This window comes from Oncorhynchus kisutch, linkage group LG13, assembly GCF_002021735.2.
Source record: "Oncorhynchus kisutch isolate 150728-3 linkage group LG13, Okis_V2, whole genome shotgun sequence".
In the NCBI taxonomy this organism is placed as follows: Eukaryota; Metazoa; Chordata; class Actinopteri; order Salmoniformes; family Salmonidae; genus Oncorhynchus; species Oncorhynchus kisutch.
In genome coordinates, this window is record NC_034186.2 from 32,971,127 (window position 1) to 32,997,059 (window position 25,933).

The following is a 25,933-nucleotide window of genomic DNA, read 5'->3' on the forward strand; positions in this document are numbered from 1 at the left end:
AATGACTAGTGTTCTATTTATTAAAGTGGCCAGTGATTTCAAGTCTGTATATAGGCAGCAGCCTCTAATGTGCTAGTGATGGCTATTTAACAGTCTGATGGTCTTGAGAATGATGTTTTTCAGTCTCTCGGTCCCAGCTGTGATGCACCTGTACAGACCTCGCCTTCTGGATGATAGCGGGGTGAATAGGCAGCGGGGTGAATAGGCAGTGGCTCGGGTGGTTGTTGTTATTGATCTTTTTGGCCTTCCGGTGACATCGGGTGCTGCAGGTGTCCTGGAGGGCAGGTAGTTTGCCCCCGGTGATGCGTTGGGCAGACTGCACCAAACCCCTGGAGAGCCCTGCGATTGCGGGCGGTACAGTTGCTGTACCAGGCCGTGATACAGCCCGACAAGATGCTCTCAATTGTGCATCTGTAAAAGTTTTAGGGTTATAGGTGCCAAGCCAAATTTCTTCAGCCTCCTGAGGTTGAAGTGGCGTTGTTGCTCCTTCTTCACCACACTGTTTGTATGGGTGGACCATTTCAGTTTGTCAGTGATGTGTACGCCAAGGAACTTGAAGCTTTCCACCTTCTCCGCTGCGATCTCGTCAATGTGGATAGGGGGACACTCCCTCTGCAGTTTCCTGAAGTCCACGATCATCTCCTTTGTTTTGTTGACGTTGAGTAAGAGGTTATTTTCCTGGCACCAGAAGAAAAATGGCAGAGGGCAGCCGTGCTTCTAGCCCCTAGGCCCCCGTTTTTTTGTGTTATTTCTTATATTATTAGGCCAGAAAATATTTTGTTTTATTACATACAGCTGAGAATAACTTTTGGATATCAGAGCGGCAGTAACTCACCAGCATTACGACCAGGAATACAGCTTTCCCGAATTGGATCCTTTGTTCGTACCCCCCAGGGCAATTGAACTGATTCCAAAGGCTGACCCAAAACATTACACGTTATTGAATGAGTCACAGGACAAAATATGACAGTTATTTCACATTTCTATTTTATTTAACACATTTACAGTTTACATTTATTAATACGGAAGAAAAAAAGGCTAAATATTTAGAAATATTAGAGCACCAGGGATAAAACGTTTTAGAAACAGAAACTATACAGCAAAGTTATAACAACACCTCAAAGGGCATACATGGCAAAATAACTATTGCCACAAACGGAAGCATTTTTGTAGTAGGCTACATATATAACCATCCTTTTAGCTATATCCAGTTATGGTTACTCCAAATAACAATGTCTGAAGCTGCAATTGAAAACAAGCACCATATTAATATTATTGTTGTGTGACTGAATCCTGTTGGTTTGTTCTCTGTAGTTCGGAGCCCTCAGTGCATTTCTCTCCATAAAACAACCATAGTCTAAGGTTTGCGGTCATGGTCTAACCATGGACAACTAGGGTTGTCATCAACTACTTCCATTTAAGATGTGCGGTCGCAGAGCCCTCAGGATGCGATTGCTCTTTGTAAGATCTGCTGGCAGTTCATTGTCCTGCAAAGAAAACATAACCAGTCATGAAAAAATGATAAACCTGAAAGACGTCCTGAAATGCATCCTCTTCTAATTTCCTTCTTATCCCTAGCTCACACTACAGTGATGTACCTTGTTGGGTAGTGTGGGGTCTGCGTTGGCCCCCAGCAGAAGGTTTACACTTTTATGATTGTCACCCATGACAGCAGCGTGGAGGGCTGTGGAACCATTCTGGAAAAATGAAACAGTTAAGACACTTGTAACTAACAGCGGTTTCTTATCACTAAAATACTGCAAATGTTTTACAATACAATGTCTCACAATATACGTCTGAATAAAAACTACTCATGGCAAGTCAGGAGATGCCAAAGCGCAAGCTTTATCTTGATATCTATCCTACCTTGAGAAGGCCCAATGAAGGGGAGAACTTGAGGAGCTCCTCAATGACAGCGTTGTGTCCTTTGAAAGCTGCCTTGAATAGTGCAGTTGACCCGTCCTTCAATGAGATCAAAAGAAACATGATACATTAACATTTAAAAACTTACACAAAGAAAGTCATTTAAATAAATGAATTGATTTAATATATATATTAATGTATTTTTTAATGGTTTTTCCACGAGTAAACCCTGAAAGAGGATTTGAAAGATAAAGCAACCACATGGAGGAATATGATCTTGTCTTTGTCAACCCACTGGGCACCGACTGGGTTGCTAAAGACTGGGTTGCTAAAGGACTACATACTTTTCTGTCAGCATCCCGATCTGCACCACGCAGAAGTAAAACCTTCACTACTTCACTGTGTCCCATCTGGGCTGCCATCCACAGGGGGGCTGTGCCATCCTGGAGAGGGGGGGTACGGTAGGGAGTGGAGTGAGGAGAAACAGAAGGGGGGGGAAGTTACATGGAGATAAAAATAAGAGGAAGAGGGTGAGACGAGAGATGAAGATGTCAGTCCCTCTATTGAGGTCCTCTATTATTGTATGGGAGTGTGGCCTCACTTCCCTAGGGTGGTTAACTTTGGCTCCAGATGACAGAAGTTGACGTATGACAGTCACATGACCCTCCTGGGAAGCAAGGAAGAGTGGAGTGGCACCATCCTAAAACATGATATTAGAAACATGTCACATCAGAAAAGTAAATGACAAAGCGATGCACTGCTTGGCTTGTCCTATGAATAGTAACAGACCCTACAGTGCTTTCGGAAAGTATTCAGATCCCTTGACTTTTTCCACATTTTGTTACATTACAGCCTTATTCTAAAATGGATTAAATTGTGTTTTTTCCTCATCAATAAAAAAACGTAAATATCACATTTACATAAGTATTCATACCCTTTACTCAGTACTTTGTTGAAGCACCTCTGGCAGCGATTACAGCCTCAAGTCTTCTTGGGTATGATGCTACAAGCTTGGCACACCTGTATTTGGGGAGTTTTTCCCCATTCTTCTCTGCAGATCCTCTCAAGCTCTGTCAGATTGGATGGGGAGCGTCACTGCAGAGTTATTTTCAGGTCTCTCCAGAGATGTTAAATCGGGTTCAAGTCCAGAATCTGTCTGGGCCATTCAGAGACATGTCCAGAAGCCACTCCTGCGTTGTCTTGACTGTGTGCTTAGGGTAGTTGTCCTGTTGGAAGTGGAACCTTCGCCCCAGTCTGAGGACCTACTTTGCTCCGCTCATCTTTCTCTCGATCCTGACTAGTCTCCCAGTCCCTGCCCTGAAAAACATCCCCACAGCATGATGCTGCCACCAGCATGCTTCACCATAGGGATGGTAGCAGGTTTCCTCCAGATGGGATGCTTTGCATTCAGGCCAAAGAGTTTAATCTTGTTTTTATCAGACCAGAGAATCTTGTTTAGGTGCCTTTTGGCAAACTCTAAGCGGGTTGTGCCTTTTACTGAGGATTGTCTTCTGTCTGGCCACTCTACCATAAGGGCCTGATTGGTGGAGTGCTGCAGAGATGGTTGTCCTTCTGGAAGGTTCTCCCATCGCCACAGAGGAACTCTGGAGCTCTGTAAGAGTAAGCATTGGGTTCTTGGTCACCTCCCTGACCAAGTCCCTTCTCCCCCAATTGCTCAGTGTAGCCTGTCGGCCAGCTCTAGGAAGAGTCTTGGTGGTTCCACACATCTTACATTTAAGAATAATGGAGGCCACTGTGTTCTTGGGGACCTTCAATGCTGCATATAGTTTTTTTGTACCCTTCCCCAGGACAGCACCTCGAGACAATCCTGTCTCAGAGCTCTACGGACAATTCCTTCGACCTCATGGCTTGGTTTTTGCTTTAACAGGCACTGTCAACTGTGGAACCTTATATAGGCAAGTGTGTGCCTTTCCAAATCATGTCCAATCAATTGAATTTACCACAGGTGGACTCCAATCAAGTTGTATAAATCTCAAGGAGGATCAATGGAAACAGGATGCACCTGAGCTCAATTTGAAGTCTCATACTTACAGTGGGGCAAAAAAGTATTTAGTCAGCCACCAATTGTGCAAGTTCTCCCACTTAAAAAGATGAGAGGCCTGTAATTTTCATCATAGGTACACTTCAACTATGACAGACAAAATGAGAGAAAAAAATCCAGAAAATCACATTGTAGGATTTTTTATGAATTTATTTGCAAATTATGGTAGAAAATAAGTATTTGGTCAATAACAAACAAGCAAGATTTATGGCTCTCACAGACCTGTAACTTCTACTTTTAAGAGGCTCCTCTGTCCTCCACTCGTCACCTATATTAATTGCACCTGTTTGAACTTGTTATCAGTATAAAAGACACCTGTCCACAACCTCAAACAGTCACACTCCCAACTCCACTATGGCCAAGACCAAAGAGCTGTCAAAGGACACCATAAACAAAATTGTAGACCTGCACCAGGCTGGGAAGACTGAATCTGCAATAGGTAAGCTTGGTTTGAAGAAATCAACTGTGGGAGCAATTATTAGGAAATGGAAGACATACAAGACCACTGATCATCTCCCTCGATCTGGAGCTCCACGCAGGATCTCACCCCGTGGGGTCAAAATGATCACAAGAACGGTGAGCAAAAATCCCAGAACCACACGGGGGGGACCTAGTGAATGACCTGCAGAGAGCTGGGACCAAAGTAACAAAGTCTACCATCAGTAACACACTACGCCGCCAGGGACTCAAATCCTGCAGTGCCAGACGTGTCCCCTGCTTAAACCAGTACATGTCCAGGCCAGTCTGAAGTTTACTAGAGAGCATTTGGATGATCCAGAAGAAGATTGGGAGAATGTCAGATGAAACCAAAATATAACTTTTTGGTAAAAACTCAACTCGTCGTGTTTGGAAGACAAAGAATGCTGAGTTGCATCCAAAGAACACCATACCTACTGTGAAGCTTGGGGGTGGAAACATCATGCTTTGGGGCTTTTTCTGCAAAGGGACCAGGACGACTGATCTGTGTAAAGGAAATAATGAATGGGATCATGTATCGTGAGATTTTGAGTGAAAACCTCCTTCCATCAGCAAGGGCATTGAAGATGAAACGTGGCTGGGTCTTTCAGCATGACAATGATCCCAAACACACCGCCTGGGCAACGAAGGAGTGGCTTCGTAAGAAGCATTTCAAGGTCCTGGAGTGACCTAGCCAGTCTCCAGATCTCACCCCCATAGAAAATCTTTGGAGGGAGTTGAAAGTCCGTGTTGCCCAGCAACAGCCTCAAAACATCACTGCTCTAGAGGAGATCTGCATGGAGGAATGGGCCAAAATACCAGCAACAGTGTGTGAAAACCTTGTGAAGACTTTCAGAAAACGTTTGACCTCTGTCATTGCCAACAAAGGGTATATAACAAAGAATTGAGATAAACTTTTGTTATTGACCAAATACTTATTTTCCACCATAATTTGCAAATAAATTCATTAAAGTGTACCTATGATGAAAATTACAAGCCTCATCTTTTTAATTGGGATAACTTGCACAATTGGTGGCTGACTAAATACTTTTTTGCCCCACTGTATCTCAATACTTGTGTAAATAAGGTATTTCTGTGTTTTATTTTTTATACATGTATAAAAACCTGTTTTCTCTGTCATTGTGGGGTATTGTGTGTAGATTGATGAGGAAAACATTTAATTTAATCCATTAGGCTGTAGAGTAACAACATGTAGAAAAAGTCAAGGGGTCTGAATACATTCCGAATGCCCCGTATTACAATGTATGACTATAAATTGTGCCTTCCTGTATTATACTTATGCTAAAATGTTTATATTCTACTGCCATTTACCTCTATGTTTGTATTCTTATATTTATTATTTATTATTGTTCGCTAGCTAAATGTAACCTCAAATACCATCAACCATTTTGAAAATATTGTAATGTGATATTTTGACCATATCACCCAGCCCTAACAGTGCATAAAACAAAATGGATCTCATGTCTGACTCAGCAGTAACATGAGTGTGTGTGATTTTGTTTTGTGGACTACAGCAGTGGACACTGTCAGTGGGGTTCTGCAGGGAAAAGGAGTGGTGGAAAAGAACAGTGTGTGAGAGGTGTTAGGGATGCTCACATGCAGCTGATCATGGACATTGGCGCCGTTCTTCAGCAGAGTGTCCACCACCTTAGAGTGGCCATACTGGCAGGCTGCAGAGAGGGCTGTGCCACCGTCCTGCCAAACCATGAGAATACAGATTAGCCACATATCCTGGAGTGACTGACCCATGGAATATGACTTAACACAGCAGGCATCAAACACTCTGGATCCCTGCTGTCAGTATATTCTGTCCGTCTCCCCCTGATGTCCTCTGACTCTCTCTCTCTGTCTCTCTGTCTCTCTGTCTCTCTCTGTCTGTCTGTCTGTCTGTCTGTCTGTCTGTCTGTCTGTCTGTCTGTCTGTCTGTCTGTCTGTCTGTCTCTCTCTCTCTCTCTCTCTCTCTCTCTGTCTCTGTCTCTGTCTCCAAGTAGGTGACACAGCATACCTTTGTCTGGAATTCAGTTGAGCCACCAAATTCAAAGAGCAGCTTCACTACTTCATTGTGTCCCTGCTGGGAAGCGAAGAAGAGGGCAGTGGAGCCTGTCTGAGGGTAGAAACATGCATTCAATGTCAGAAAGACCTTAAACGGACATACCTGTTCACATTTTCTCAATGATTCAAAACATCTTTACTGCTTATTGATTTCTACTTTGACCACATTAGTCTCAAAGCAACATCAATAATGCACCGACCGTTTCAACCACCGAACTGTGTACTCTATGGAAAAGTGGAAGGTTGCAGTTTATCAACTGAGCAACACTAAAACCGAGGTAAGTCTTATATATCGACAGCAAAGTGTACTAAAGTGGTCATCTACCGTACCTCTCTCTGCAGGTTAATGTCAGTTCCCTGCATGATCAGCTCCCTGGCACAGTCATAGTGGCCACTGTAGGACGCCACCATCAGGGCTGTGGTGCCAAACTGGAAAGAGATCGAGGCATCACAATCAATCAACACCTCAGTCCTTAAGTCCAGTCAGATCCTTGTTTACACGTCATTAAAACTGCACAGGAAAGAAACATGGTGCACATGTTTTTAAAGTTTTGCAAGTGTTTTGGTTCTCCTAAAGACAATCTAATTACACACACACCCCTCCAAAATAACACTCCTTGCCTGATGCTCTTTCCAATCATTCACATGCCATAATCGCTAGAGAAAGTTGCTGAAACATAGTTGAACTTGTCAGCGGAGACTCGACAAAGCATTATATTTCAGATACCACGCAACAATAAACAATTAGATGTGACACATGAAAACAGCAAGCACATAAGTGGACTTGACTTACAACACATTATTAAGACATGTATACATCCACACACACACACAGAGACAGACAGAAGGGTTGTAGCTCTCTCTTTCTCTCCTACCACAGGTGGTTTATGGGTAAAGCGTGCAGCTGAGCCGCCAGGGCATGCAGTGTCCGTACACTGTCTCTGCAGTCGGCATCCACACGACCACTGTTGAGCAGTAATTGAAGCAGGGCCAAGTTCCCCTTACGAGCTGCCCAAAACACGGCGTTAGCAAGGGGAGTCTCCTTCTGCAGGACAAACACACATGATACAACATCGACTAGACATTGGTGTCAGAAAACAGACCTGTAATCAGAATAAAAGGTAACAGATCTACAGTATCATCTCAGAATTCCAAATTTGGCATGCAATTTGTTTAGTATTGATCAGACAATGGTGGTTATAGACATAACCATTTCAAATGAGTTGCAGTCAGGCAATTCCTGTTCACAATCAATATGAATCAATATGGACAGAGGCTCTTTGCACATGCACACACATTGATTATGCTCTTGCATTGTGTATGGTGTGGTTGTATGGTCTCTGGTCTGGTTGTGTGATCTCTAACAGTCTAGCTCCCACCCACCAACATTGGTCCAAATAAATCTGTGTAAACCTAACACAGACAAGACAAAATAATACATTTTATCATGTGTCACTCAAATAATGACCAAGTCCAGTTAAATGGTTTGAAAGATAAGTATGGAATACTCTACTGCAATAATGAGACCTCTTTATGGAAACAGTAAGTTTGACTGTAATTCAATGGGGCCAAACAGTTCAAAGTGTCAAAGTTAATAGAAATGGGGATTTACTCATTTTTGGTGGATATTTCCAAATACTGCATGTGGGTGGGGCATGGTCTGCAATGGTAGGCTGCTCATGGCCAGATGATGATCAACTACCTCAACACCTGTCACTCTACTCTAGTGACATGACAACCTAATCTTAGCCAGGTCAAAAGGGCAGGACTCTGACTGAAGGTCAAGCAGCAGATCTAATTTCCATAAATACATCATTATTGCGCGCAAGCCGCCTGCAGATTACACGCGCATACTCTTCATCATAGACCTATTCATAACACACATTATGAGCGATGGCCGCAAAGAAAGTTAACATTCGTAGTGAGTTGATTATGCTACTCTCTTTTAATTTCAAGCTTGGTTAGAGTAGCCTATGCAGAACATCAGGAAAATGTGGAGATTACCTTGAACGACATCCTGAAGACCTCATTCGTGACTCATCTTTCTTGCTTATGCAAAAAATTGCGATGCCCTTATATTACTATAATAACTGTCTAAAACGTATTTGTTTGGACTATTTGTTGTGGCTTCTCCAGGGGTGTTGGCGCGCGGAAGGAAAAACAACACGCAGCCTGTGTATATTCTCTGCAGTGCCGCTCCAGCCACACAGACTGGCGCGCTGTCTGCTCACTGACTCAATTCCGTGTGGCGCTCTGTCTGCTCACTGACTCAATTCCGTGTTGCGCTCTGTCTGCTCACTGAATCAATTCCGTGTGGCTCTCTGTCTGCTCACTGACTCAATTCCGTATGGCTCTCTGTCTGCTCACTGACTTAATTCAGTATGGCGCTCTGTCTGCTCACTGACTCAATTCCGTGTGGTTCTCTGTCTGCTCACTGAATCAATTCCGTGTGGCGCTCTGTCTGCTCACTGAATCAATTCATTGAAGTCGTTTGTTTAAACAAATGCATCAAGTTTGATTCTGTTACAATTTCATTTTGTGGGTAGTAGTCATATACATTAACACCAAGATAGTAGTTGGCTTACACTGAGGCAACATAGGCAATTGTTTTATATATGACACACGGTTTTGTTCTATTCAAGGTAACGTTAGTGTAGGATTATTTTCCTGACTAATTATTTAATATAGGCTATAATGGGAGGCAGGTAGCCTAGTGGTTAGAGTGTTGGACTAAATGAAATCAAAGTTGATTTGTCACGTGCGCCGAATACAACAGGTATTACAGTGAAATGCTTACTTACAGGCTCTAACCAATAGTGCAAAAAAAGGTATTATGTGAACAATAGGTAAGTAAAGAAATAAAACAACAGAAAAAGACAGGCTATAAAGGTAGCGAGGCTACATACAGACACCGGTTATTCAGGCTGATTGAGGTAGTTTGTACATGTAGATATGGTTAAAGTGACTATACATATATGATGATCAGAGAGTAGTTGGCGGATGGGTGGTTGGTGGTACACAATGCAGATAGCCCGGTTAGCCAATGTGCGGGAGCACTGGTTGGTCGGCCCAATTGAGGTAGTATGTACATGAATGTATAGTTAAAGTGACTGTGCATATAAGATAAACCGAAAGTAGCAGCAGCTAAAAAGAGGGGTTGGGGAGGCACACAATGCAAATAGTCCGGGTAGCCATTTGATTATCTGTTCAGGAGTCTTGTGGCTTGGGTGTAAAAACTGTTGAGAAGCCTTTTTGTCCTAGACTTGGCACTCCGGTACCACTTGCCATGCGGTAGTAGAGAGAACAGTCTATGGTGTAGAGGTCCTGGATGGCAGGGAACTTAGCCCCAGTTATGTACTGGGCCGTATGCACTACCTTCTGTAGTGCCTTGTGGTCAGAGGCCGAGCAATTGCCGTACCAGGCAGTGATGCTCTCGATGTTGCAGCTGTAGAACCTTTTGAGGATCTCAGGACCCATGCCAAATCTTTTTAGTTTCCTGAGGGGGAATAGGCTTTGTCGTGCCCTCTTCACGACTGTCTTGGTGTGTTTGGACCATTCTAGTTTGTTGGTGATGTGGACACCAAGGAACGTCGATGAGAATGGGGGCGTGCTTGGTCCTCCTTTTCCTGTAGTCCACAATCATCTCCTTAGTCTTGGTTACGTTGAGGGATAGGTTGTTATTCTGACACCACCCGGCCAGGTCTCTGACCTCCTTCCTATAGGCTCCTCCCTCTCGTCGTTGTCGATGATCAGGCCTACCACTGTTGTGTCGTCTGCAAACTTAATGATGGTGTTGGAGTCGTGCCTGGCCATGCAGTCGTGGGTGAACAGGGAGTACAGGAGGGGACTGAGCACGCACCCCTGGGGAGCTCCAGTGTTGAGGATCAGCGTGGCAGATGTGTTGCTAGTAAACGAAAGGTTGCAAGATCGAATCCCCGAGCCGACAAGGTAAAAATCTGTTGTTCTGCCCCTGAACAAGGCACTGTTCCTAGGTCGTCATTGAAAATAATATTTTTGATTTGCCTAGTTAAATAAATATACAACATAAGGCATTTACAAGCAGAATCTGTGTTTGAGGAAAAAACTGTGTTTACTTAATTATTTACCTAACTATCTATCTGTTTTCTTAATGGCTAATCCATTCATTGCGTTGAATAAACTTATTTGACTCCATCCAGTCCTCAGCCATACACCTGTACTCGGATCTTACAATAGTGTCTGTACTGTGACCCATGCTACCCTGCATGCCTGCATGTTAATTAAGAAGCTTTTGCTGCCACAACTTTTTCAAAGGTATTAGTTTGTGATGAACTTTGGGAGAAGAAACATGACTGTTTTCACAGGCTACGCTAGTCATTCAGAAGATAAGCACAAGCTTCAATGATGCAATGGGTGCCTGGGCCTACACATAAGTACAGCCTGACACCAAAATATCAGGGTGCATAATGTTTTAGTATTTATTAGGATCCCCATTAGCTGCTCGCCTGCTACCAAGGCAGCAGCTATCATTCCTGGTGTCCAAACAGGATAAAAACAATTACAATGTGCAATACTCCAATGTGTGTAAAGTGTGTGTTAGAGTATGTTTGCATGTGTGTTTTGTGTGTCTCTCTTCACAGTTCACGTTGTGCCGTGAAGTGTTGTTGTATCTGTTTAATTGTAGGTCATTGGCAGGTTTTTAGAGATGGGCTGTATTTCGAGTAGACCAGCATATTTTCTTGGCAACGCTAAGCTATTGTTGTGAGGAGTGTCAAAAAACTCTGATGTAGGCTACTTTGAATAGTGACATACTGTGTTTACACTCTGTGACCTGGGGTTGTCTAATAAGGGTTGTTTTCTCCCCTGTTGGCACGTCCCTCTTGTGTGTAGGTGATGGGGATTCATACAGGCCCATGGGGAGCACACATTTCATCACAGGCAATGAAAGAGGTGGTGATGACCGGTCACGGTCAGAGTGTGGAATTAGTCTCAGAACATGAACACAAGACAGCCCAACTTTCCAGCAGGTGGTGCCAGGTTATTGACATTCATTTAGTCTAACTTGATTGCATTGATTTTATAACATTACATTCAAAATCTCAGAGCATTTATAGTGTGTCCATAGAATTCTCTCTCCAGAATGGTATAAATTGCGGTAAAGTAATTTACGACCGAACACATTTGGTGAAATACTATACTCTGATCATTCATCCCTCCAGTTCAATCGGCCAGCCTCATGGGGAGAGCTGTGCTGCTCTCTATACTGCTGTCTGATCCTCTCCACGTGGTGTCAGACTCGGATGAGGAGGTGCAGGGGCCATCAGAGTGGCAAACATGGAAGAGGAGCAACGGTGTGTCGTACGACAAGAAGGTTATATGTTATTTTATACACGTACTCATAGACACAGCCTGCATTCACAAACACGCCTCAATAGTTACTGTTGGATAAGGCTACTCAACTTCATATAGGCCTACATGAAGACGCATTGTAAACCTTCAATAATTAATTCTCTCCCTCCCAGACACACACCTTCACAATAATCAACTATTTGTTTGTTCATTCTGAAGCGGATGACATTGAGAGGAAGGCCATTTGGGAGGAGAACATGAGGGTGATTGATGAGAATAATAACAGTTTTATCAGAGGGACAAGGATGTTGTTATGAGAATTTCATTATCAATGTTCATAAACTTCAATTAATCTACTCAGTCTGCAACACAGAGTTTGTAAGGTTCTGGTTGAATGAAACATACAAGAGTTCCCAGCTTACAATAGTCAAAATGTTTATTCACGAGAGCACTCTGAAGTCCATTATACAAAGACATCCATTTTATACTTACGCACATACTTCCACACAAACAGTAGGTATCCTACGCACATTCATACACACAAACAGTAGGTGGGTTGTATCCTTCTCCAGAGTTCTCACCACTGTGTATCACTACCCAGCCAACAGTTCCATTCCCCTGAGATTAGGGAGACCTTGAGAAGTACTCCCTGTCCTATCATAAGTTTCTCATAGCAAAATAAAGAGAAAAGGGAAGAATGCATCAGCTCGAAAACGCCGTGCCAGTGCTCGGAAGTTAGAGGCTGTTACCATTGACTACAGAGCCATTTGCTATGTCACTGAGGTGAAAGACCAGGTGAGGCTTTTCTTTAAAAACTTCTGGAAGTAGAATGTCAGTGCAAAGTAGGAAGTTTGAGTTCTGTTGATTTCTCCTAACAGGGCGACTGTGGCTCCTGCTGGGCGTTTAGCACTACGGGGGCCATTGAAGGACAAATGTTCAAGAGGACAGGTCAGCTGGTGTCCTTGAGTGAGCAAAACCTTGTGGACTGCTCCAAGCGCTATGGCACCAATGGCTGCAGTGGAGCCTGGATGGCTAATGCCTATGATTATGTGCTTCAGAATGGGCTTCAGTCCACAGACACCTACCCCTACACATCAGTGGTAAGAGTCTGACTGGGGACATCCCTGTCCGTGTAGACCAACGTTACATCATGTTAATAGAAACATATGATTTAAGAAGTACAAGGGGTGAGACACCTTTCTGTATTTCTAGGATTCCCAGCCCTGTTTCTATGAAAGCAGTCAGTCAGTTGCCAGGATTACTGATTAGATGTTCATACCCACTGGAGATGAGCAGGCCCTGACGGATGCTGTGGCAACCATTGGCCCAATCACCATTGCTGTGGATGCAGATCACCAAAGCTTCATGTTCTACAGTTTAGGTTGGTCTTCATACCTTGAAGCGTGACAACTAAAGGTAGTGTTTTTTTTCGTTCCTGTACATAATATTAACTTTGATAGTCCAGGTAAAGTTTTTTTGATTCCATAAAAAAATGCATTTTCCCTATCTGAGCTTGCCTCATTGTAACCAGTGCTATTATTGGTCAAACAGGAATATATGAGGAGCCAAGCTGTAACCCCACAACCTCAGTCATGCAGTGCTGCTGGTTGGCTATGGCTCTGAAGAGGAACAAGACTATTGGATCATCAAAACAGGTGGGTGAATCACAGGTGGGAGTAACATGGTTTACATTCTCACAAAATATCATAATGGGGTTACTTTTTCATGTACAGTACCAGTCAAAAGTTTGGACACACCTACTCATTCAAGGGTTTTCTTTATTTTTTATATTTTCTACATTGTAGAATAATAGTGAAGACATCAAAACTATGAAATAACACATATGGAATCATGTAGTAACCAAAAATATATTTTATATTTGAGATTCTTCAAAGTAGCCACCCCTTTGCCTTGATGACAGCTTTGCACACTCTTGGTATTCTCTCAACCAACTTCATGAGGAATGATTTTCCAACAGTCTTGAAGGAGTTCCCACGTATGCTGAGAACTTGTTGGCTGCTTTTCCTTCACTCTGTGATCAAACTCATCCCAAACCATCTCAATTAGGTTGAGGTCGGGTGATTGTGGAGGCCAGGTAATCTGATGCAGCACTCCATCACTCTCTTTCTTGGTCAAATAGCCCTTACGCAGCCTGGAGGTGTGTTTTGGGTCATTGTCTTGTTGAAAAACAAATGATAGTCCCACTAAGTGCAAACCAGATGCTGTGCTATCCATGCTGGTTAAGTGTGCCTTGAATTCTAAATAAATCACAGACAGTGTCATCAGCAAAGCATCATCACATCTCCTCCTCCATGCTTCACGGTGGGAACCACACATGTGTTGATAATCCGTTCCCCTACTCTGCGTCTCACAAAGACGCGGTGGTTTGAAACAAAAATCTCAAAGTTGGATTCATCAGACCAAAGGACAGATTTCCACTGGTCTAATGTCCATTGCTCATGTTTCTTGGCCCAAGCAAGTCCCTTCTTCTTATTGTTGTCCTTTAGTAGTGGTTTCTTTGCAGCAATTCGACCATGAAGGCCTAATTCACACAGTCTCCTCAGAACAGTTGATGTTGAGATGTGTCAGTTACTTGAACTCTTTGAAGTATTTATTTGGGCTGCAATTTCTGAGGTGCAGTTAACTGTAATGAACTTATCCTCTGCAGCAGAGGTATTTCTGGGTCTGACTGACCTTCATGTCTTAAAGTAATGATGGACTGTCGTTTCTCTTTGCTTATTTGAGCTGTTCTTGCCATAATATGGACTTGGTCTTTTACCAAATAGAGCTATCTTCTGTATACCACCCCTACCTTGTCACAACACAACAGATTGGCTCAAACGCATTAAAAAGGAAAACAATTCCACAAATTAACTTTTAACAAGGCACACCTGTTAAAACCTTTTTGGGATAGGGAGCAGCATTTTCACTTTTGGATGAATAGCGTGCCCAGAGTGAACTGCCTCCTACTCTGTCCCAGATGCTAATATATGCATATTATTATTAGTATTGGATAGAAAACAGTTTCTAAAACTGATAGAATGATGACTGTTAGTATAACAGAACTCATATGGCAGGCGAAAACCTGAGAAAAATCCAACCAGGAAGTGGGACATCTGAGGTTTGTAGTTTTTCAAAGCTTGGCCTACCAAGTACACGTTGAGATATGGATGAGGTTGCACTTCCTAGGGCTTCCACTAGATGTCAACATGAATGAGGATTCTACTATAAAGGAGGGGCTCTCAGAATTACCTCTAGTTCCAGTGCCTTTCTGAAGACAAAGGAATTCTCCGGTTGGAACATTATGGATGTTTTATGTTAACTCTTGGAACTCCCTCTGCCGGATTCGGGGGAATTGTCATCAACTGACACTAATTAGCATAACGCAACGGACAAAAAAATATTACTAGAAAATATTCATATTCATGAAATCACAAGTGAAATACATTGAAACACAGCTTAGCCTTTTGTTAATCACCCTGTCATCTCAGATTTTGAAATTATGCTTTACAGCCAAAGCAAGACAAGCATTTGTGTAAGTTTATCGATAGCATAGAATTGCATTATGCCTAGCTAGCAGCAGGCAGCTTGGTCACAAAAATCAGAAAAGCAATCAAATTAAATCGTTTACCTTTGATGAGCTTCGGATGTTTTCACTCACAAGACTCCCAGTTAGACAGCAAATGTTAATTTTGTCCCATAAAGATTATTTTTATAGCCGAAACACCTCTGTTTGTACTTGGTTGAGAAATCCACCGGAAACTGAGGTCACGACAACGCCGAAAAATATTCCAAATTAGATCCATAATATCGACAGAAACATGGCAAAGTTTTTTATAATCATTCCTCAAGGTGTTTTTCAAATATCTATTTGATAATATATCAACCGGGACAGGTGGCTTCTTAGTAGGAAAGAGAGAAACAATGACCGCATTTGTCTTTTACGCACAAAACACTGAGAGCCTCCAGCTGACCACTGACGCAATGTTGTCGTTCAGGCTCATTTTTCAAAATAAAAGCCTGAAACGATGTATTGTAACACATTAGGGAAGCCATAGAAAAATAAATCTGGTTGATATCTCATTCACTGCTCAATAGTGACACATAGGAACGCAGAGCTTTCTAAATAAGAGTCCCTTCCTGATTGGATTTTTCTCAGGCTTTTGCCTGCAATATCAGTTCTGTTATACTCACAGACAATATTCTTACAGTTTTGGAAACTTTAGAGTGTTTTCTATCCTAAGCTGTCAATGATATGCATATTCTAGCATCTTGTCCTGACAAAATAGCCCGTTTACTTTGGGAACGTTATTTTTCAAAAAATGAAAATAGTGCCCCCCTAGTTTCAAGAGGTTTTTAAAAAAACATCCTAACGATTGATTCCATACATTGTTTGACATGTTTCTAAAGGACTCTAACTGAACTTTTCTAGTTTTTGTCTGGATGAAATGCTCGCGCTTCATGAAGATGGATTACTGGGCTGGACATAAATGCTGGAATTTTATGGAACAAATCAGTCATTTATTGTCAAACTAGGATTCCTAGGAGTGCCTTCTGATGAAGATCATCAAACGTAAGTGAATATTTATGGTGTTGTTTCTAACTTTGTTGATTCCAAAATGGCGGCTATTCCTCTGGCTGTTTTGGGTTCTGAGCGCCGTTCTCAGATTATGCTTTTTCTGTAAAGTTAAAAAAAAATCGGACACAGCAGTTGCATTAAGGAGAAGTCTATCATTAATTCTGTGAATTACATTAGTATCTTTTATCAATGTTTATTATTAGGATTTCTGCAAAATCACTGGATGTCTTGGAATCAAAACATTACTGCACGTAAGGCGCCAATGTAAACTGAGATTTTTTGATATAAATATGCACATTATCGAACAAAACATACATATATTGTGTAACATGATGTCCTATAAGTGTCATCTGATGAAGATCATCAAAGGTTAGTGATTAATTTGATCTATATTTCTGCTTTTTGTGACTCCTATCTTTGGCTGGAAAAATTGCTGTTTTTTTCCGATTTGGCGGTGATCTAACATAATCATATGTTGTGCTTTAACTGTGAAGCTTTTTTGAAATCGGACATGATGGGTAGATTAACAAGATGTTTATCTTGCATTTGCTGTATTGGACTTGTTAATGTGTGAAAGTTACAGTGGGGCAAAAAAGTATTTAGTCAACAACCAATTGTGCAAGTTCTCCCACTTAAAAAGATGAGAGAGGCCTGTAATTTTCATCATAGGTACACTTCAACTATGACAGATAAATAGAGGGGGAAAAATCCAGAAAATTACATTGTAGGATTTTTAATGAATTTATTTGCAAATTATGGTGGAAAATAAGTATTTGTTCACCTACAAACAAGCAAGATTTCTGGCTCTCACAGACCTGTAACTTCTTCTGTAAGAGGCTCCTCTGTCCTCCACTCGTTACCTGTATTAATGGCACCTGTTTGAACTTGTTATCAGTATAAAAGACACCTGTCCACAACCTCAAACAGTCACACTCCAAACTCCACTATGGCCAAGACCAGAGAGCTGTCAAAGGACACCAGAAACAAAATTGTAGACCTGCACCAGGCTGGGAAGACTGAATCTGCAATAGGGAAGCAGCTTGGTTTGAAGAAATCAACTGTGGGAGCAATTATTAGGAAATGGAAGACATACAAGACCACTGATAATCTCCCTCGATCTGGCAAGATCTCACCACATGGGGTCAAAATGATCACAAGAATGGTGAGCAAAAATCCCAGAACCACACGGGGGGACCTAGTGAATGACCTGCAGAGAGCTGGGACCAAAGTAACAAAGCCTACCATCAGTAACACACTATGCCGCCAGGGACTCAAATCCTGCAGTGCCAGACGTGTCCCCCTGCTTAAGACAGTACATGTCCAGGCCCGTCTGAAGTTTGCTAGAGAGCATTTGGATGATCCAGAAGAAGATTGGGAGAATGTCATATGGTCAGATGAAACCAAAATATGACATTTTGGTAAAAACTCAACTCGTCGTGTTTGGAGGACAAAGAATGCTGAGTTGCATCCAAAGAACACCATACCTACTGTGAAGCATGGGGGTGGAAACATAATGCTTTGTGGCTGTTTTTCTGCAAAGGGACCAGGACGACTGATCCGTGTAAAGGAAAGAATGAATGGGGCCATGTATCGTGAGATTTTGAGTGAAAACCTCCTTCCGTCATCAAGGGCATTGAAGATGAAACGTGATTGGGTCTTTCAGCATGACAATGATCCCAAACGCACCGCCCGGGCAACAAAGGAGTGGCTTCGTAAGAAGCATTTCAAGGTCCTGGAGTGGCCTAGCCAGTCTCCAGATCTCAACCCCATAGAAAGTCTTTGGAGGGAGTTGAAAGTCCGTGTTGCCCAGCAACAGCCCCAAAACATCACTGCTCTAGAGGAGATCTGCATGGAGGAATGGGCCAAAATACCAGCAACAGTGTGTGAAAACCTTGTGAAGACTTACAGAAAACGTTTGACCTCTGTCATTGCCAACAAAGGGTATATAACAAAGTGTTGAGATAAACTTTTGTTATTGACCAAATACTTATTTTCCACCATAATTTGCAAATAAATTCATAAAAAATCCTACAATGTGATTTTCTGGATTTCTTTTCTCATTTTGTCTGTCATAGTTGAAGTGTACCTATGATGAAAATTACAGGCCTCTCTCATCTTTTTAAGTGGAGAACTTGTACAATTGGTGGCTGACTAAATACTTTTTTCCCCCACTGTGCATATTTCTAAAAAATATTTTTGAATTTCGCGCGCTGCCTTTTCAGCGGAATGTTGTCCAGGTGTTCCACTAGTGCTAGAAAGGTTTATTGAAATGAATTCCAGGTGAATACCTCATGAAGCTGGAGAGAATGCCAAGAGTGTGCAAAACTGTCATCAAGGCAAAGGGTGGCTACTTTAAAGAATCTCAAATATAAAATATATTTTGATTTGTTTAACACTTTTTTGTATACTACATGATTCCATATGTGTTATTACATAGTTTTGACGTCTTCACTATTATTCTACAATGGAGAAAATAGTACAAATAATGAAAAACCCTGGAATGAGTAGGTGTGTCCAAACTTTTGACTGGTACTGTATATGAAGGGGATTTTTTTGTATATAAATCTATGCCTGTTTTCCTTTTCTTCCCAGTTGGAGTACTGGATAGGGAGAGGGTGGCTACATGCGAATGATCCGGAATGGCAGTAACACTTTTGGTATCGCAAGCTATGCGCTCTACCCTATTTTAAGAACCATATAGTTGATAAAGTATCAGAGACAGAACACATCATCTTGGTAGATAGGTGTTCAGAGGTTAATAAAAAGTATTGATTTGGTTTATTTGTGGGGGTGATGGTGCCAGGTATTCTGTATTTTATACTGTACCACTCTGAGTAATGCTGTGGCTGTATTGCATTGTGATGGAGAATAAAGCTCAATTGAATTGACATTTGACTGCAATTGTTTTTCTATTTCGGCCGACTGTGGCAGGTTCGTCTAGAATATTGATGTTAGTATTGGATGTTTTGTATATAATGTTAAATACAGGACTGGGTATAGCACTAGATACTGTGCATCAAGGTATCTGATTGCTTTGAAGCTATTTCCTTGCATAGTGAGGCCTCTTGAAAAATCCCTTTCAATCTGCAAGAATGTCAAACAAGGGGACGTAGGATTGGGAACATAATCAGTGTGTAAGCAACGCTATACTTTGGTTTGTATTCTATTTCCTTCTATTATATTGTTATTTAATTCACCTGGTTCATAGGGGTACACCTTACATAGTTTCACAACTGTGAAACGTGAACTGTGGTACATAGTATTTGTACTATCTATGCCATGCCAACAGCTCCACAAACACCTCTGAGAAAATGCAAGTGGTACCCAGGTGATCTTTAAGCCTCAACAACCTCCAAACTAAGCATACTGATATGCTCAGTCTTCCTGTAGGTATACCAGTCAATTTGTATACAGGCATTCTATTTGGCCCTAGTTTTACAGGGGGTGGAGCTCCTAGTTATTTACTCCTCATAGTTCCCACAGCCAAGCTCCTCTACAGTGCGGGAGGTAGATTTGCTGTCTTGCAGACGTATGAAAATGACGCAAGGGAGTTTTTCCTGGATTGGAGGAGTATGAGGATTAGTGTTGCGGTGTGCTTTATTTGGCCCCTACACAAAGGGCCAGAGAGGACCACAGAGACATCCAAACTGTGGGTATAACTATCTGGCACAGAGCCACCAGAGCAGTAAGGATCTCTGGCTCCCAAGGAAGTACTGTGACCCCTCATTCAACAGCCAGTCAGCTGGAGCCATCACCCAGGTATTTCTGTAATAGATTACAGATCTTGTGTTTAAGGTTGTTGAGTAACTGATTTGTTAATAGTTGTCAGGGTCTTCTGTCTGAGTTTAATTTTCACTGTAGACATGCAAAACATTTAGTCCACCAATTTGAAAAAGCCTGCTAATTGTAAAATATTAATGGAGTATGTCCACAAACTACATGTAGATGTTTAAGTAAGAAAATGTTGAACAACACAAATATATGTATTAATTTGTTACACACAGGGTACACAAACAAAGACAGATTAGCCTTAAACATTTGAAAAGGGACCAAATGGTCCAAACGACAGAACTTTTGATACTTTCATCTTCAGGTGGTGTGTCCTCAAATCAATCAATCAAATGTATTTCTGAAGCCCTTTTTACATCAATTGATGTCAAAATGATCCCCATTGTTCTTTGGTCATGTGTTGATTTAGTCGTGCAATATACCACACCTTGATTTACAACTCAAACAAGCAATGGTTTTGAATTGAAACATCTGGAATTTTCACAACAAAATTGTGTCTGAGTGACTTACATAAAATGCGTTGCTTGGCAAGTCCATATTTACATTAAATAATGATTTTGAATAGCAAGACAATAGAGATAAACAGTGCATGTCCTTCTAACTAGGGTGTTTTACCTTTCTTTCCGCCTGTCCAAGCTTTCTTCAATTAAATAATGTGCTGCGTAAAGTTCAGGATGGGCCAAAAACACGTAGGACTATAGTCCTGATAGTCCTTGCTTTCCACTCACAGCCCCTGTCATCCTATATAAACACCTAAATTGAAACATGCTATACATAAAATCAGAGCTCAGTTTCTCCACTTCACAACGCTGTCTGGGTAGTCACTGACAGCCGTTATCAACATGAGCACAACAAGATGCCCCCACCCCTCCCACTAATTGGGCTACTTTTGAACATCTGTTGTTGCCTGAATGAGGGAAATGCTGTAAATCAAGAAGAGACGAAAGATGAGACGTTTAGAATGATAATAAATACCGCTTTGATGTCATACAAATAAAACACAAACCCATGAGTCCAAAAACTGACCCTAGATACTACAGAGAGGACAAGGCCTCCTAGGGGGCAGTGTGTACCCTGCAACTGTAACGGCCTGTCCAATGAATGTGACGAACAAACAGGGAGATGTCTGGTGGGTTTCTCTCTCTCCATCTATCAATCTATCCCTCTATCACTCTCTCTCACACAACACGCACACATACAGTGGCTTGAAAAAGTATTCACCCCCTTGGCATTTTTCCTATTTTGTTGCCTTACAACCTGGAATAAAATAGATTTTTGGGGTGTTTGTATCATTTGATTTACACAACATGCCTACCAAAATATTTTCTATTGTGAAACAAACAAGAAATGACACATAAAAACAGAAAACTTGAGCGTGCATAACTATTCACCCTCCAAAGTCAATACTTTGTAGAGCCACCTTTTGCAGCCATTACAAGCTGCAAGTCTCTTGGGGTATGTCTCTATAAGCTTGGCACATCTAGCCACTGGGATGTTTGCCCATTCTTCAAGGCAAAACTGCTCCAGCTTCTTCAAGTCGAATGAATTCCGCTTTGTACAGCAATCTTTAAGTCATACCACAGATTCTCAATTTGATTGACGTCTGGGCTTTGACTAGGCCATTCCAAGACATTTACAGTAAATGTTTCCCCTTAAACCACTCAAGTGTTGCTTTAGCAGTATGCTTAGGGTCATTGTCCTGCTGGAAGGTGGACCTCTGTCCCAGTCTCAAATCTCTGGAAGACTAAAACAGTTTTCCCTCAAGATGTTCCCTGTATTAAGCGCCATCCATCATTTCTTAAATTCTGACCAGTTTCCCAGTCCCTGCCAATGAACAATCTCCCCACAGCATGATGCTGCCAGCACCATGCTTCACTGTGGGGATGGAGTTCTTGGGGTGATGAGAGGTGTTGGGTTTGTGCCAGACATACCGTTTTCCTTGATGGCCAAAAAGCTCAATTTTAGTCTCATCTGACCAGAGTGCCTTCTTCCATATGTTTGGGGAGTCTCCCACATGCCTTTTTTCTTTTTTCTTTGAGCAATAGCTTTTTTCTGGCCACTTTTCCATACACCCAAGCTCTGTAGAGCGTGTGGCTTAAAGTGTTCCTATGGACAGACGCTCCAATCTCCGCTGTGGAGCTTTGCAGCTCCTTCAGGGTTATCTTTGGTCTATTTGTTGCCTCTGATTAATGCCCTCCTTGCCTGGTTTGTGAGTTTTGGTGGGCGGCCCTCTCTTAGCAGGTTTGTTGTGGTGCCATATTCTTTCCATTTTTTATAATGAATTTAATGGTGCTCATTGGGATGTTCAAAGTTTCAGATATTTTTTTATAACCCAACCCAGATCTGTACTTCAACCACAGCTTTGTACCTGACCTGTTTGGAGAGCTCCTTGGTCTTCATGGTGCCACTTGCTTGGTGGTGCTCCTTGTTTAGTGGTGTTGCAAACTCTGGGGCCTTTCAGAACAGGTGTATATTTACTGAGATCATGTGACACTTAGATTCCACACAAGTGGACTTTATTTAAAAACTTGTTAAAGCTAGGCCCGTTTTTTCTCAATTTCCGCCTGAATGACGTTCCCAAAGTAAACTGCCTGTTGCTCAGGCCCTGAAGCCAGGATATGCATATAATTGGTACCATTGGAAAGAAAACACTTTGAAGTTAGTATAAATGTTAAAATAATATAGGAGAATATAACATAATAGATATGGTAGAAGAAAATCCAAAGACAAACCAACCGGAATTAATTTTTTTGAGAGAGACCATCCTCTTACAATGGCAAGTATAAGGGCATACTGAAAATTAGCTCCCAGGATACAATTCCAATGGCTTCCACAGGGTGTCAGCAGTCTATGTTCAAGGTTTCAGGCTTGTAACTTTCAAAACGAATAAGAAATAGCAGTTTTAGTACAGGGACACAGTCTTGGAAATGTGTGTTTGCACACACCATGAAGACAGGATGCACCTGCTAAAATCGGGTTTCCTATTGAAAATACTTCTTTCCGTAAGTAATATTATAGTTTGATTACATTTTAGGGTATCTCAGGAATAAATATAAATGTATTTTGACTTGTTGAAACAAAGTTTAAGGGTAGATTTTCGGATTCCTTTCTCTGCATGTTGAACGAGTGGATTGCTCAAATCGATGGCACCAACTCGATGGCGCCGACTTTTTGGGATATAAAGATTTGGATGACAAATCAGAGGAAGATTTTCAAAAGGTCAGTGAATATTGAATCGCTATTTGTGAATTTATGAAACCTGTGCCTGTGGAAAAATATTTTGAAATGGGGCGCCGTCCTCAAACAATCACATGGCATGTTTTCGCTGTAGTAGCTACTGTAATCGGACAGTGCAGTTAGATTAACAAAAATGTAAGCTTTCAACCGATATAAGACACTTATGTACCTAAATGTTTAATATCCATATTTTTTTTGATTATTTATTTGAATTGCCGCCCTCCAGTTTCACCGGAAGTTGTCCCACAAGCGTAGGCTTATGTGACTTCTGAAGGTAATTGGTTGCACCAGATCTTATTTAGGGGCTTCATAGCAAAAAGGGTGAACATGTGTACGCACCACTTTTCAGTTTTTTTATTTTGTATTAATTTTTTGAAACAAGTTATTTTTTTATTTCACTTCACCAATTTCAACTATTTTGTGTGTGTTCATCACATGAAATCCAAATAATAATCCATTTAAATTACAGGTTGTAATGCAACAAAATAGGAAAAACGCCAAGGGGGATGAATACTTTTGCAAGGCACTACACACACAGCAGGATAGATCATTTCTGACTCACCAGTAAGTTAAACATACTGTATGGCTTAGTTCTGCTTTTTCCAAACCTGCTGATCCAGATGGATATCAGTCATATCCACAGACTAGCATTCATGCCAGACTACATTACCTCTCACATCATGAACCATACCACCAACATTCCACAAGCCTGCTTCATTGATAAACAGAGAGAACACTTTATTTTCCAGAACTGTCAGTACAATACTGATGGGCATCGATGTGAGCGCTACAAAGTGGGTAACTACGGCAATGCTGCCCAGAGGACCTGTCGTGGGTGTCTTATCCCTGAAGCTCTATCTCTTAATGCATATAGAAGGTAAACTATAACACAAAGTATTTCAATATGATAATAAAATGATAAACATTGTCATGATAAACCCCACCTCTTTTCTTGCACTCTCAGATCTCCTTCGTCACCTGAGGGAGGCGAAATCTAGTATACCCACCATAAATGTGGCAGTGGAGGAGGTGGCCAGGATGATGAAGGAGGTGCAGCGCATGGTGCAGGAGATGAGAGAACTTGGCTGCAGTAACCAGACAAGGAGGCTGCCAGGGAGCAAGAGGAGGCTCAAAAATGTGAGATCTGGGCTTTTTGGATTAGACTAAAGTCACTTACAGTACAGGGCAGCACTTTATTTAGCATTATTTTGAATGAGACATTCCATACATCAATGTGACACAAGTTCTTGATAGATATGACTCAAGGTGCAAAGGGTAATACATGTGTCCCTCTCAGTATTGGACTTCATCAGGAACAATATGACAACTCCATTGGATGACAACCTGGCTGTAGCCAATGAGGCGGCAGAGTCCCTGATGACGTGGGGCTCTGCGTTGATGAATCTGGCAGAGGCTGTGGTACAAGCAGAGGATATGGTAAACAGGACATGGAGCCTCAACTCCAGCAGTACTGACTTCCTAAGAGACCTGACGGTAATGTCAAATACTGAAGAATAACATATATGAAATGTTGTAGATACAACACAAAAAAATGTCCCTCCTATTTCCAAATAATCTACTAGCAATTAAAAGATGAGCTGGAGAGGAAACGTGATTCAATCCAATCAATATGACGAAAGATAAACTGAGGAATATCACAAACCTTTTGTAAATGATGAAGGAGCAAAACAAGGTATGAAGCAGATGAGGCATTAAAAATTTAATTTAAATCTTTCAGGAATACGAGCACCTTGCAGCCGAGGTAGATCAAATAAAATGTATTTATAAAGCCCTTCTTACATCATCACAGTGATGTACAGAAACTCAGCCTAAAACCCCAAACAGCAAGCAACGCAGGTATAGAAGCACAGTGGCTAGGAAAAACTCCCTAGAAAAGCCAGAACCTAGGAAGAAACCTAGAGAGGAATCAGGCTATGAGGGGTGGCCAGTCCTCTTCTGGCTGTGCCGGGTGGAGATTATAACAGAACATGGCCAAGATGTTCAAATGTTCATAGATGACCAGCAGGGTCAAATAATAATAATCACAGTGGATTTCGAGGGTGCAACAGGTCAGCACCTCAGGAGTAAATGTCAGTTGGCTTTTCATAGCCGATCAGTATCTCTACCGCTCCTGCTGTCTCTACCGCTCCTGCAATGGAACTACAAATGTAGGTAGACAAAGAGAGGGTTAGGTTGTTCTTAGGTGGGGGCCTACTTCTTCATACCCCACAGACGTTTCCTATGTCGGGACCTTTGTGTGGACTGTATGGACTGTCACGCCCTGATCTGTTTCACCTGTCACCTGGGATTGTCTCCACCCCCTCCAGGTGTCGCTTATTTTCCCCAGTGTATTTATCCCTGTGTTTTCTGTCTCTATGCCAGTTCGTCTTGTATGTTTAGTCAAGTCAACCCGTGTGTTTTTCCCTGTACTCCTTTTCTATTCTCTTTTGCTAGTCCTCCCGGTTTTGACCACTGCTTTACTCTGGACTACTTTCCCGCCTGGCTGATCATCCTGCCTGCCAAGACCTTGAATCTGCCTGCCCTTC

At 41.9% G+C, this 25,933-nt stretch overlaps 1 protein-coding gene, 1 long non-coding RNA gene and 1 pseudogene across 5 annotated transcripts; 2 read left to right on the forward strand and 1 right to left on the reverse strand.

Moving 5' to 3' along the window:
- Positions 1 to 964: 964 nt before the first annotated feature.
- LOC109902584 (ankyrin repeat domain-containing protein 29) lies at positions 965 to 20,953 on the reverse strand. 4 transcript variants are annotated; one of them, XM_020499054.2, is made up of 10 exons: positions 8,459 to 8,900; positions 7,389 to 7,499; positions 6,785 to 6,883; positions 6,408 to 6,506; positions 5,999 to 6,097; positions 2,465 to 2,563; positions 2,208 to 2,306; positions 1,867 to 1,962; positions 1,599 to 1,697; positions 965 to 1,487 (listed from the first exon to the last, which is right to left on the reverse strand). In XM_020499054.2, the coding sequence occupies exons 1-10, from the start codon at positions 8,468 to 8,470 to the stop codon at positions 1,404 to 1,406; spliced, it is 897 nt and encodes a 298-aa protein (XP_020354643.1). In that variant the 5' UTR covers positions 8,471 to 8,900; the 3' UTR covers positions 965 to 1,403. The 4 variants fall into 4 exon arrangements, with proteins under 4 accessions (XP_020354643.1, XP_031641905.1, XP_020354644.1 ...); XM_031786045.1 differs by having other exon boundaries at positions 7,330 to 7,499; positions 8,459 to 8,811; XM_020499056.2 differs by lacking the exon at positions 8,459 to 8,900 and adding an exon at positions 20,766 to 20,953 and having other exon boundaries at positions 967 to 1,487.
- LOC109902585 (cathepsin L1-like) lies at positions 7,472 to 13,445 on the forward strand (annotated as a pseudogene).
- Positions 19,838 to 25,228, forward strand: LOC116353060 (uncharacterized). Its single transcript, XR_004202373.1, has 3 exons — positions 19,838 to 20,120; positions 24,137 to 24,264; positions 24,352 to 25,228. It is a non-coding gene; the product is annotated as an uncharacterized LOC116353060 (long non-coding RNA).
- The last annotated feature ends 705 nt before the right edge of the window (positions 25,229 to 25,933 follow it).

Bases quoted from the DNA above. Each gene is read 5' to 3' on its own strand.
- LOC109902584 (XM_020499054.2), bottom strand. The intron at 6,507-6,784 runs GTACGGTAGATG...TTCTACCCTCAG, and splicing joins ACATTAACCTGCAGAGAGAG to ACAGGCTCCACTGCCCTCTT. The intron at 6,098-6,407 runs GTATGCTGTGTC...ATGGTTTGGCAG, and splicing joins CAACTGAATTCCAGACAAAG to GACGGTGGCACAGCCCTCTC.